Source organism: Thalia democratica, chromosome 4 (genome assembly GCF_965202585.1).
Source record: "Thalia democratica chromosome 4, ktThaDemo2.hap1.1, whole genome shotgun sequence".
NCBI lineage: Eukaryota > Metazoa > Chordata > Thaliacea > Salpida > Salpidae > Thalia > Thalia democratica.
Genome location: NC_139168.1, coordinates 58,293,828 through 58,308,218, shown reverse-complemented (window position 1 = coordinate 58,308,218; position 14,391 = coordinate 58,293,828). Strand labels below are relative to the sequence as shown.

The 14,391-nt window shown below is 26.4% G+C and overlaps 1 protein-coding gene across 3 annotated transcripts; it reads left to right on the top strand.

The window, feature by feature from the left end:
* Nucleotides 1-130: 130 nt before the first annotated feature.
* LOC145833839 (kelch-like protein 9) lies at nucleotides 131-9,930 on the top strand. 3 transcript variants are annotated; one of them, XM_082941046.1, is made up of 14 exons: nucleotides 131-290; nucleotides 506-741; nucleotides 810-982; nucleotides 1,047-1,186; nucleotides 3,013-3,159; nucleotides 3,458-3,581; nucleotides 3,851-3,986; nucleotides 4,154-4,310; nucleotides 5,409-5,501; nucleotides 5,916-6,015; nucleotides 6,214-6,395; nucleotides 6,742-6,880; nucleotides 7,215-7,436; nucleotides 9,519-9,930. In XM_082941046.1, the coding sequence occupies exons 1-13, from the start codon at nucleotides 208-210 to the stop codon at nucleotides 7,389-7,391; spliced, it is 1,887 nt and encodes a 628-aa protein (XP_082797172.1). In that variant the 5' UTR covers nucleotides 131-207; the 3' UTR covers nucleotides 7,392-7,436; nucleotides 9,519-9,930. The 3 variants fall into 3 exon arrangements, with proteins under 3 accessions (XP_082797172.1, XP_082797171.1, XP_082797170.1); XM_082941045.1 differs by lacking the exon at nucleotides 9,519-9,930 and adding an exon at nucleotides 9,231-9,327; XM_082941044.1 differs by lacking the exon at nucleotides 9,519-9,930 and having other exon boundaries at nucleotides 7,215-7,908.
* The last annotated feature ends 4,461 nt before the right edge of the window (nucleotides 9,931-14,391 follow it).

The window sequence follows — 14,391 nt, the reverse complement described above, 5'->3', positions numbered from 1 at the left end:
GAAATATTTTTTAACAAGTTTATTTCTTGCAATATATTTTACGCAAGGCGATAAACTAGGCCAGTTTATATTTCTTATCATAGCCTTGCTTGAAACGTATAGTAGTAACTAAACTTAATTACAAAGCTTTTATTACTTTATTTGTATATTGTAAAGTTGCAAAACGAATACACTTCAGGAATCATTTTACTTGTATAGTTGGTCACAATGTCAGCAAAGTTAATGACGAAGTCTTCAATTGTTGGCTCAACAGCGTCATCGACTAGTTCTTTTCCTACGACTGCAGCTAGGTTAGAAGTTTTATATATAAAAACAAATAAAATCTTTGAATACTTTATAAAACTTTTTCTTTTTTTTTATAAGCTTCAACAAAGCATGACCATATTAATAACTTATATAAATATAATGTTAAACTTACAGAGCATTGAAAACATAAAATACTTCTTTTAGTTATGCATTTTAATTAATACAAAAGCTTCTAAAAAATCTATCAAAAAATAAACAGCAGTAGCACGTTCATATCAACAAGTGAGACAAATAAATCTTCTTACCATGACACTGTATACTCTTCAAACGCTTACAACTCGCAACTACTGGAAGGGTTTAATCTTTTGCGAGGCAACAACCTTCTTTGTGATGTAACACTCATTGCAGGCAATAGTAGGTTTCCCGTACACAGAAGTTTATTAGCTGCTTGTAGCCCCTACTTTAGAGAAATGTTTACTAAGGATACAGAAAATGGTAAGTTTCGTTCAAAAACAGCTTTACAAATGTTTTAAGTTTAGAAAATAAAATAATAAACCTAATAGCTCAAATTGGAAGAAACGATGGATCGAAGTACACATGGTTCAGTGAGTCAATTGAGCTTCGTGGGATCAGTTGTGATGGGTTGAAGCACATTGTCGAGTTCATTTATACAGGAAAACTTTCAATAAATATGCAGTCTGTGCAAAACATACTTGCTGTTGCTAGACATATGCAGGTGATACCTAGTTTACCTAGGTAAGCAATTTTTAAGTATATATACTTCAAACTATTGTTTTTAGATTAAATCAGTGTTGGACTTTTGCATGGAGTATTTGATCTCTGCGATTGATGTTAATACTTGTGTGGATATTATACATATTTCGGAGATTTTTAATATGGCTCCACTTGAAGAAAAAGCCTACAAGTATATGTTAGACAGGTGAATTAGTACATAGAACATTTTTAACTGTATATGTGTATATAAATGCCATAAAAACCCAATTTATATAGTTTTTATAAAACAATTTTCTGTTAATAACTACCTAAAGCTAAGTTTTGCGTCGTTAAGAGCTCTTCTGTAGTTATAAATCAAACAAAGTAAATACATACTTCTATCTGTAAATAAGGTTTGAAAAATTATATAAAAAAAAATTATCTGTGAAGCAGATTCAAAGATTTTTATACGATTTGTTTAAGAACTTCACTGCTTTTTAGTCGAAATTTTAGTAATACATTGAAGAAAATGACTTTTAAAGTAATTTTTTATTTGAAGCTTATTGAGTTTTAACAATTTAATTTTATGTGTCTACAAGTAGATATAAATTCGTTTTTATTGCAATACAGCTTAATCTATTAATTAATCCAAAATGGCAGTTGTCTCTTCAATGAGCACAACCGGTTGCTAACAAAAGCAAAATAAAATGGACTCTTTATTACGTACCCAGTCATATTGTTGATATATTTTGAACTTTAAACTACCATGCTTTGGAATCTCAGTTCTATTTGTATTTATTCCAGATAAAAAAAAATTAATAACTGCTTATCTTTATCTAAATTTAGTTGAGCATAAACCAATGTAAAACTTTTTCTCAAACTCTCAACTCGAACTATGTCTTAAACTATCATAGAGTTAACTAGAACTTTATAGACCATGGGTCGGCAGTCTTTTATAAGTAATAAGCTTATTTTCCAAGAATTTGTTGCTCGTGGGCTTAACTGTAGAGAATAATGTTTTTCTCGAGACTCAGTTATTTAAAGTAATTGTAATAAACAAGTAGAAAACAACTTAAACCCAAAAATGGGATAAGACATCCAATAGTAGATCATTAGTAAAAAAAAATAAATAAATAAAAACATTTTTTAATTCTTACATAACAATATTGTAATATGTTTTGGTTTTAAGAAAACAAATAGAGAGATCTCAACTGCTGGAGGAGAAGTAATATATTTATTCTTTCAAAAATTTATTTTACAAACTAAGTTTCGGTCAAAGACCTCTTCAGTGCTAAAATAAATCTTATTCAAATAGAATCTATTTGAATAAGATTTATTTAAGCACTGAAGAGGTCTTTGACCGAAACTTAGTTTGTAAAATAAATTTTTGAAAGAATAAATATATAACAATATTGTGTTCAAAACGCATGTTATAAGCTTAAAATTTATCGCAGCCGCAGTTTGCCGACCGCCTTTATAGACAAAGAAAATTTAACAGCAGTTACCTTCTGAAAAATTTGTTGCTACCAACGCAATTGCATTGACTTTATTGTCTTCTATTTTTATTTTCTTTTTCTTTTTTAGATTGCTCTTGAATGAATTTTGCTATACTTATTAAGTCATATGTGTAGTTTATAACCGTGTTTATTCGTTAAATTTTTTTAAGTGGTTGTTTTTACTTATTTAATTAATTCTAAACCCGAGAATTTTTTATCATCGAACTTTTAATTATTTTTTTTACTCCAGCCGATCATTTCAAACGTTTTATTTCAATTCTTTTTTGTTTCTATTTTAATCATAGTTTATTTATTTTGTTTTAATTTATCTCTTTAATCTTCTTTAGTAATTTTAGACTAAAAATGCTTAAAAAAATATTAAATCTAAAATTGTTATAAAGTTTTTTTAAATTAAAGTGAGTGGTTTTATTCAAAAAAAATCAAACTTATTTATAACTCGTGGTCAAAGCTTAACAATTGATGAAAAAATTGATGTTTTAAAATTTTTGTCACTTAAATATTTTTTAACATTTAACTTTTACTTTCTATGTTACAGGTTTCCAGATTTTACAAAGTCTAACCAACTTCAGAAATTGACTTATGAAAATATGACGTTCTTATTAGACAGCAATGATTTGAAGGTTATGTCTGAACTTGATGTGTTTGCTGCAACACTCAAATGGATCATGTACGACCACTCGAGGTTATTTAATCAAAGTAGTAAATTGCTGACTATAGTATAGTTGTAAATATTATGCAACATTTAGTTCATATTTTAACAATAGAATTTGTTAACAAAAATATTTTTTATTTCAAAAGTTTAAAATTATAATGAAAGTGAACTTAAAAACTTCTACAATTTGTTTTATTTTTAATTAGTGATCTATATTAGAACCAAACAGAAAAAAAAATTGTGAATCGTAGTTTCAAATTTTAAACTTGCTATACTTTTAACATTTTTTAAATACTGTTTATCGTTAAAGTTCTAATCATTTCGACAGACAAGCATTTATTAGAAAACTGATGGAAAAAGTTCGCTTTCCTTTAATGCCACCCCGTGATCTAATGGTGCATGTCAATGTAGTTGATTTTATGAGGGCCAAATGCAACGATCTGTTGCTTGAGGTTAGATTTTATATGCTGGCATTACTGTCTGGTTTACTTGTCATGTTGAAAAATATTTTTTTTAACATATACAAACTATCTACGTAGGTTTAAAAATATATTCGACATTTAAATAAAAAATCCATAAAAAGTCTGTAGATTTAATGTTTTATTAACATTTATTTAAGTTTCATTAAAAAACATTTGTAAACTAGTTTAGTTTTGCTTTTTCTTTACAAAAAAAGATAAAACTTAAAACCTTAGAAACTAATTAACTAAGTAAACTGTAGGCTTCATCATACCACATGCTGCCACACAGCCAGCCAATAATTCCATCTAACAGAACTCGTATCAGGTCCAACGATACAAGATTGATTGTTCTAGGAGGTGCAGACAACACAGATGAAGTTTCAAATCAGTTAAAAGGTATTGTTAAAGGCATATTAGTTATCTATAATCCTGTAAATTTTAGTATTCAAAAATTACTGGAGACATTTTTTTAAATGACAAGTTTTATAATTGTGAAAAATACAGCTCAAACTAATTAGTAAAATTCTGTGTTTTTTGTACAATTATTTTATGTTTCAAAACAGTTTTTAACAAGGAGTTGACGGCTTACACTTTATTACCTTCCATGGAAACTGGAGTCCATTCCCATTGTGTAGCTGTACTCAACAACTTCCTTTACGTTGTTGGTGGTCAAAACCATTTTGAAGAAAGAGGCAAAACTTCTGTTGCAACTGTTACGAGGTTCGATGTTTTAATTTACCTGTTTGAAAACTAAAAAACATGTTGATTTATTTGTTCTACAGCTTTTAGAGCATAAAGTATAAATATACACAAAAACTAGAAATATTTTCTACATTTTTAAAGAGCAAATTAAGTAAGTATCATGTAAGACATAAATTCTAACTATTATTAAAACTTTACTTAAATATAAAACTATTAAAGTATTCAAACTTGAGATAAAATATAGTTTAACTAGGCAGTTCATTACAGTTTAAACTAATCTATAACTAAACAATTATTCTAATGTCTCGTCTAAATATTAATACATTTATAATCAACCATTTTTAAACCTACTTACAAATAACATGCTTATGATCCACATCAATGAGACATAATTTTTAAATTGTTACTTTTCTTAAAAGTAATCCTATAGTTTTCTTTTGCTTTACAACTTTTTCCTCATATTAAACCTGTATGTCATCGGGTGCACGACTATTCAAATTCGGACAATTCAAATTCCGACAATTCAAATTCTTAAAAAAAAATGAAACGGCCACAAATAAAAAAGTAATGTATATCTGTCAAATATAAAAAACAAATATGTAGGTCATATTAATATCTACAAACCCTTTTTTTCTTTTTGCAAAACATTAAATGTTTTTTTAAATATGGCTTAAATAAAGTAAAAAGTATAGTTATTTTTAGTAATTTTAAAATATCTTGAAAAATTTTTACATTTAGTAAAAAATAAAAAAGTGGCTTGTAGATATTAATAAGATCTACATATGTACATTTTATTTTTTTTTCAAATTGGTATTACTTATTGAGATATAGTTACTTAAATAATTTTTTAAGAGTTTGAATTGTCGGAATTTGAGTTGTCCGAATTTGAATTGTCATGTAACCATGTCATCACATGTATACTTTTGAATTCTTTTAGAATTTAAATTGTTCAAATTTACACAAAAGCCTGTGGGCGGATGTTTCGGTTAAAAAAAAATATATGTCACTACAAATTTTTTATATTCCTAATTTAAATAAAAATGTTTAAAACAAAACAGTTTTACAAAATGTAACCTCATTTTAAATAAAAATTTGAAAAATATTATTCTGTTTTAGATACGATCCTCGATTTAATACATGGATGAAAATAGCTTCAATGAATGAGCAAAGAGCCGGATTTCATGTTTCTGCCATACCCGCATATAATAGGTTAATTAAAAACACTAAAACGAAAATGAACTGTTAACTTTATGTTTTTTAATTAATAAAAGTGCTAGAATTATAATAAAAATATTGAAAAATCTTAAAGTTGATAGTATGAAGAATGAGCTATAATTATAAGGATTTTTTCTATATTTTTGAGTTTTACTTAAAATAACAAACACAACTTTGTAATTAAGTTTTTTTCTTACAATGCATTTTACGTAAAGTAGTGATAACGGTGATTAATTTTACTTTTAAAGAAATTTATTTCTGTTTTCATAGCCTTGCGTGAAACTTAATGTAAAAAACAAACGTAATTACAAAATTTGTATTATTTTCAATAGAAATAAAGTTTTACAAAGTAAATAACTGTACAAACACAAAAATTTAATGTATTAATATAAATTCACTATACTTAAGGCTATACGCTGTTGGAGGTGTGAATAACATCGGAAGGCTGTCATCAGTTGAATGCTATTGTGTTGAAGAAGATAGATGGAAGTATGTCGCTAGTACACAGGTAATACTTGTTTTTGTATTTTAAGTTTAAACTTAAGTTCTCAAAGTCTCTTTTTTTTTTGTGGTTAATTCATTCTTTTGTATATAAAAAATATAAACACATAATAATTACTTTTTTATAAACTAGGAAACATTTTTTATTGGTTTGGCATGATTACACAAAAACACTAACGAAAATTTACCATTTGTTACTAAACAGAATGCATTGTGCGACCACAGTGGATCTGTGCATCGCGACAAACTGTATGTGAGTGGAGGATTCAGTGACGGACATTTTAGCGATGCTATGCTCTGCTACAACCCAAAACATGACATTTGGGAGAGAAGAAGTCCGCTGCAATATCCAAGAGGATGGCATTCGCAAGTCACGTTAAAAGATCAGTAAGTTGCTAAAACTAAAAACAAAAAGGTTTTAGAAACTTTGTTTAAAATACTTTTTCTTGGTATTTTTCAAAACTTTTATTTACCTCTTATAGTTATTTTTAAAAAGTCAATAGTATTATAAAAATTGTGTTTGTATATAAAAATTCATTTAAAAATATTAAGTCAAGTTTTTTTTAATGATTTTATAATAAATGTTTAGAAGAAAAAATGAATAAATTGTAAAACTTAACATTTTAACTTTATTGAAATTTTTTTAATTAAAATGTGTTATACAAAACATTAAAAAAGCTATTTGAAAATTTCCTACACGTTTTAAAATTAATAAAACTAAGTTCTAATTAAGGATATACGTAATTGGAGGAAACTCAGGAATTAATAAAAGAATAGATGTGTTGGAAACTGAAGTGTACAGTCCTGACTTTGATCAGTGGACCGTTGTAAAACCAATATCTATGGGACAAAGCGAAGCTGGTGCTTGTGTGGTCTGTTTTGCTAAAATTTCTAAATTTACTTCTGACTCTACAAGACTGGCAAAACTTTGTTGAATCTAAAATAGTTTTACGTTTTATAGCTGTAAACACAAAACTTTTATTGTGTTTACATAGTGCTATAAAAAAAAATTATAGATGATATTAGTAAATAGAATCAAGGAATATTAAAAAATTGTTAGTTATGCTATAAGCAAAAAGTAAGTGCCACTTTATAAGTTATAAAAACATTCATTGTCTTCATAAAATTATTACTTTTCGTTTGTCTTATTCAAACTGTTCTTTGTTTTCTTAATCTTGTTTCAAAAATCTTAATAAAAAATTACAGCTAAATGATCACATATACATAGTCGGTGGTTACTGTTGGTCAGCAAGAAGATGCATAAAGGTCATACAGACATACGACGTTGCCAAGCAGGAGTGGGAGAGAGTTGGAAACCTACCAAGGGGTCTTGCTGGATTGAGATTGTGTTCATTAACTTTACCCCACCACCTTGTTCGCTAATTTGTATTTTAGTGACCGAAAAACTACATATCTTTACATAAAACGGTATTATAAGAGATAAAAGTATGATCTCAAACTATTTTTTTTAACTGTTTAAATAGTGATTTTTAGTTAAAAAAAGTGATAATGTATATTTTATAAAGTTTACAATAACTTATTTTAGTTTAAGTTCTGAAACTTCTTTTAAAACTAGTTACCTTAATCATTATTAAGCACAAATTTTTTATATGATAGATTTTAAGTATGTGACTTATTTATTGTTAATTTAAACATTGCCATTGATATACTTAAAAAAAATAAAAATCTTATCTTTGGTAAATTGCATGCTTTTGTTAACGTAATTTTAAGAGGTACGCATTTTATAAATTTATTAACCTAAAATATTTTTATTAAACTTGAAGGCAAATTTTATTTAATTATTTATTATTTTATCTATCACAGTTTTTTCCTATAGCATAGTAAAATTGATTAAAACATGAAACTAATTTTCATTGTTTTCATTCTAATGTTTTTACTATAAAAACCGAATTTAGATTTTTAACCAAGTTAAACTTTATAAAACACCTATAATAAAAACTTTCTAAAAAAAAATCAAATAGTTTGAAGACATAAAATGTATTGTATGTAAAACACTTTTCAGAAGTTAACAACATAGAACTTTAACAAGTTTTACTACCTAACAAAAAAAAAGTACTTGTATATATATATTTAAGTTATTTACTTTATGATTTTATCTTTAATGCTTATAAAACGAATAAATATTGTTTTAAATCAAGCTTTAATTAAGTTTTAGTTAGCATACTTAAATGGCATATGTCAAATATAAAGTTTATTAAGTTTCAAATTGACGTATTGTTTTATAAAAACAGGTTTTTAAGTTATTTATAAGCTATCGAACTTGAATAGTTTTCAATAATTAATTAATATTTCGTTTATCAAAGAATGATAAAATTTAGTTTATGTAAAGTTGTTTGTACTGTTTTAAACCTTTTTAACTTATTTTATTAGTGCAAAATAAATTAAATCATTTTATACTTAAAAAGAAATAAGTCGAAGTAATCAAAGTGAAAAATTAGGTTTTTAAAACAGCATAATAAAGTTTATTAAAATGTAATTGTTCTTTAAAAAGCTATCATTTACAGATGGATAATACATATAATTTAATTGTTTCCAAAATATACACACGTTTTAACAAATAAGATAAGTATTTTGTAAAAAAAAGCATCAGTTTAAGTTTAAATAAATTTATTAGTTCAAGAAAATAACTTTCTGAACTTAGATTATTAGTATCTAGTACCTGGTGTTTGTAATTTTTTTTTGTAGTCAAACATTTTTCTTGATTTTACAATAAAGTGGTTCATATTAGAAAGTTTTTTTATGTCGTTTGTTCTAGAACTGATCTTGTTTATAACAGTCAAAGCAAAAAAACAATTTATGTAGTTTATGTTTTTTTTTAAACCGTTTAAAGTTATACTTCAGAACAAATACTAAAATGTACATTAAAAAAAAAAGTTTCTTATCACGTTCAATGTCGTCTTTCATATTTATTATGTATATGTTAAACTTTTTGATTAATGCTTGCGTAAATTTTTTCAATGGTATATGTAAAAATTATATTTAAGATAAAGTTTATTCTGATTTGTTTTTTTTTCTAAGAATTAGTAAAACAAAGATGTTTCCTTAGTAATAACTGTAAATTTTTAGTACTATGGTTTTATAGTTTCATTTTTTTGACTACAAAAATAAATAAAATGTTATTGTTTATTGAGCAACAAAATAAAACTCTCAAAATGTATTTATTTATATATAACTTATTTAAATTTATATATAAATGTTTAGTCGTAGGACCTAGTGCACGAAAAAAAACTTTCGGTTATCGAGTCACACACCACTTGGATACCTTTTAACGTCTTGTCCAGGAATTAGGAGAGTTTAACTAATAAATATTCAACTTTTAAGTATACTATGATTTAATATTTTTTGTACTAAACTACTTATCGTATAAGTATATAAAGACACTTTTCTTTACAGGTATTTTAAATTTTTATATATATAACGACGCTTGGTATAATTTATGACAGTATAACTTATTGAACAATAAACAAATCTCTAAATATTTGACTCTAGGATTTGGTCCACGAAGAACCTTACGGTTATCGAGTTCCAAACCACGGATACCTTTTAACGTCTTGTCTAGGACTATAGAAACTAAGAATGATGGTAAAAAGCTGTTGATTATTTTGTTTTTATAACAGAATTTTATATATAACTACTTTGAAATTTCTTAACGTTCTGATTTAAAATTTACTACTTGCAAACCAAGTCTTATCCATCAAAGTAAAAATAAATACGTTTCTTGGATAGTTCGTTTAGCCTGTTACAGAAAAGTATTAAACCTAAAAAAGTTGTTAAAATCAAATACATCAACAACAACTGTAGCTGATTTATTTTTACTTTTTTTACTCTTTAATTTATAACTTTTTGAGCTAAAAAGCGTTTTATATGACTAAAAGCAAGTTTTCTATACAAGCAATGATGTATTTATACAGTAGTATTAGTTAAAAATGCAAAAATACTATAAATACTTAACTTTAAGAAAACATGTTTAAATAGACCAAAAGTGATAAGTTATAACATAAACATAATATAAGATTTTTTTTTGTTTTCAGCTGAAAAACTTTTAAGGTTTTTTAACTTCAAATAATCAAGCTTACATTTTAGCAATACAAGGTGTGTTGGCTTAACTTATACAAAAAATAAATGTTTACTTTATTATGTATTGCTAATTTTATTGAGCTTTAAGTTTATTTTATTTGGTTCTGTTTAATTCTTTAAACTTTAAATCTAATAAAAGTTGTTTTAATAAATGCTAGATTATATTCCACGAGTATTGTAACAAACAATTTATTGTACGTAAACAAAAGTGCAACATTGTTTATATATTGTTATTAAACGACAAAAAAAGCTCAAATTATTTGGTCTTAGGACCTGGTGCACGAAAAAACCTTTCGGTTATCGAATCACACATCACTTGGATACAGCTTGAAGTCTAGTGTTTAATATTTTATTTGGTTTTGAAAATTTCGAAACAACTATAAAAACTGTTTTAAAATGTTTTTTTTTTATATAACAAACAAATGAAATTTTTATTATAAATCTAATTTACTTTAAAATATTCAAAAAAAAAAGCTAAATAGTATATCCAAAACTAAAACATATTCAAAATATAAAAAAATAAAATAAACTGATACCTTAAAAGGTTCTTAATTGTTTGAAATGGGTAGTTTTTAAGCGATAAAATAAACATTACTTAGAAGGGAGTATGTTTTATTTTGAATTAACTCTTCACGATTTTGTTGTAATGTTAAACTTATTATTAATTTTTGATTCAAAATGTTTTGTTAGTACTTATTTGAGCTAGTGGTCTAAGGCTGTTTAAGGCAAAAGTAATAATAACAAAAAATGTCTGTTGTTGCTATATATAAAATTCGTATCAAAATTTCAAAAGCAGGCTGCTAAAAAGTTTTCAATAGCCTCGGTGACTGTGAAAAAAAATCTTTAAAAATGTATATATTTGCAGTTTTATCAATAATTCATCTACCTTAAATTTTACTTAAAACTTAAGTTCGTAAAAGATGAGGTAAACCGAAATGCTTTGTAAAACTACTCATAGGTAGTATATCACTTGAATAATAGCGAGTTTCTAAGATACTATTCATTATCCTAAGCGTTTCTTTTTTTAAATCTAAAACAAACTACCAGGTCACATAATCTACCTGTTAATGAATAATTAAATAAGTGTAGATATGAAGTTCGTTTTATGCTAGATATAAAGGTCTGTTATTAAGTTACTGTTGTGTAAGTATGCTTTTTTGTTTAGGCGCACCTCATTTTTATCGACTAACTTTATACCAAGTTAAAATCAATAAAGATTTTTTCTTATAAAGCAATTCGCAATAACTTTTAACACATGTAAATTAATAAAATTATAACAAAACTTAAATTCTTTAAACTTTATTTCGTTTAAGATTTTTAACTTTTATGTTTAGTAAAACTAAGTTTTAGTTTTTTTTTTTCGGGATACTTAACGAACTAGCTAACTTTTCAGAACATTAAAACTAATTTTAAATCTTTTAGTTTAAAATACTGAAGATGTGCTATAGTTGTTGCAAAAATTTTGAAGCGTATTATTTTTTAATAAAACCTTTTACCAGTACGACTAAACCACTATTTGTAAAAGAATATTCCTAGTAATATGTATGTATATTGTATATATAAAAAATCATCTTTTTTTATGTATGTTTATAAGATTTTACAGACTTCGGTTTAGTAAAGAGGTATCAAAAAAGAATATTTACCTTAAATTTTTGTAGTTTTTTAAATATCATCAAAAATAAGCGGTAATATAGTTTCTGCATATATGTTATAACATTTGTACAAGCATTTAAAAGTTTTTTTTTTTTTCATAATAAAATTTTCAATTCTCGTAAAAATTTCAAAAGTTGACAAAGATAATAAAAAATAAAAGAAATTTTACTTCATCATAGTTTAAAAAAAAAAAAAAAAATTATAACAATAATAAATCTAACAATATGAAATCCTGAAAATAGAACAAAACAGCTTTTACAGTTATTATGCGGATTTTGAATGTAAAAATCCTGATACATGTGAAAATTATCAATTAAGTACAAAGATAAAGTTTGTAAAACTTTTTAACTTACATCATAAAAACTCCCTAAAAATCTAACTTCTTGGTTATCAAAGTTTTGAAATGGCTTGCTAAAACTTTTAACAGGCTCAGAAAATTGTCTTCTGTTGTATTTTTTAAAGCTGTAGTTGCCATTGCATTGATCATCATAGTTTGTTTTTTTACTACTTTCAGGTGGATGTACAGGTACACTGTAGTTCTTTCGATTTTCATTACAATAACATTTTGAATTGTTTTGTGCTGCTTTATGATTAATGCATACACCGTAAAAATATCGGTTTGATTTTTCAGAAGTTGCATTTAAATTTTGATTTAACAATCGGATTTTATTGTTGGAATAGCTAGTGAGATTTAACTGTTGTTTTTTATTTTGAACAAACAATTTCGGTTGTTTGTCTATATTAGTTTGACCTCTTAAACTCGTTAGTTGGTCTTCGCAACCAAGCTTTTGGTTTGAAAGAGTACTGACTGCCTGAGCAACTTCTAATGCTTCCTCGCATTCGCGAAACTTGATAACTCGGAAACTGCGCATCATCAGCAAGTCTTTGAACTTTTCCAACTTTCTGTTTGATTCCAATTGAGCCTGATCGCAGTTGATTTTTTCTTTCTGTTGAATTTCTTTTGCTCCGACGCGACGCATTTTAACAAGAACGATTGTTATACTGGAAACTAACAACAAGAAGAAAAACGAAGTACTGGAGGCAGCAACGTAAAGGTAGAACACTCCGCAGCACCCTGCCAAATGCCATAGGTAGCCCGAAGTTGCAAAAAAGAGGCACGCGGTTATTATGACGTAACAGATGTAAGGTCTAACTGAAGGATGCTGCTGCACGTAGATAAGCTGTAAAAATTATTTTTTTAATGAAAATATGCTTGTGAAAGTTTTTAAACAAAATAAACTACTATACTAGTTATACTTATCAAATAAACAAAAAAACTAGCAATTTTTTTTATCCAAAATCTAAACTTTCATTTGCATTCATACAAGCGGGTGCACGACTGTTCTAATTTCGAGAATTCAAATTCGTTAAAAAAAACTTTAAAGGATTACAACTCAAAAAGTTATATTTACTAAAAAAATGCGTATGTAGGTCTAACGAATACCTATAAACATTACATTCTTGATAGAAAAGTATAAAACATTTCAGGCGATATGGTTAAAAAATAGTATTAAAGTGTATATCTTTTTAGTAATTAGTAAAATTCTATTTTATTTCGTATTTTCTAAACGAAAAATTGTTTGTAGGTATTAATTATACCTATATACACATTTTTTATTTTTTCAATATACATTACTTTTTGAGTAGTAGCCCTTTTTTAAACATTTTTCTAAGAACTTGAATTGTCAAAATTTGAGTTGTCATGTAACCGATACAAGCTCAAAACATGTTAACTGAAAAAATTTGATCACATCACTTGGATCATCAAATAGATCTTGGTAAATAAACACCCAGGTTTCGACCAATGGAAATTCGTCGGCCAATAGTACAAAAGAGAGCTGTAACCGTCGATCTAGAGTCTAGATTCTAGACAAAGTATCATGTTTTATTAGGAAACTAATGTTTGCTAGTATGATTAGTAAGTCCGTGCAACTTTGAGATATTGCCCACAAGCCAGACAGCTAACACGTTTGCTGGTGATACATTAAAAGAAAACATTGGCGAAAGTAATCAGAGCACAGCCTGGACTTTTATGTGCCGTAGGACAAGCTAAAAAATCCTTATAAACAAGCCGATGTAATTTTTTATTGTATTACAAACGAGCGTGTCACCTGTTTTGCTAGTAGACAATGTAATTCAAGTTGCACGGCGATTAGACAATCTGACGTCAGTGATCATACCAGCAAGCAGTAGTTTTGCAGTTAAGCATTATAGCTGTTTGTCGATAGACGGTTATAACTTTGTTAAATTCTATGACTACCGGACAAAATACAATAAGAACTAAGCACGGGTCTTAGTCTACAGAGAGATAGTCCAAGTGATACAATAAAAACAGGTTGTAGCTATGCTGCATTACTTTTTTAGACTTATAATGTTTAAATAAAAGGCACAAAAAAACTTTTTGAAATAATTTAACCAAAGGTACAATTTTTCAAATAAGTATAAGTTTCAGGTAATAAGTATTTATAACTTATATGATAGTATTTAGTCTAGTTTTTTAAAAACCTTGAAAAGGCTTGCTACGTCGAACAATGTTAACAGAAGTGTTCATTTAGCTTTTTGTAAAATTAATATTTATCTATTATTTTTATGTCAACTCTTAAATTAAATAGAAAGTTTACACAGGACTTTG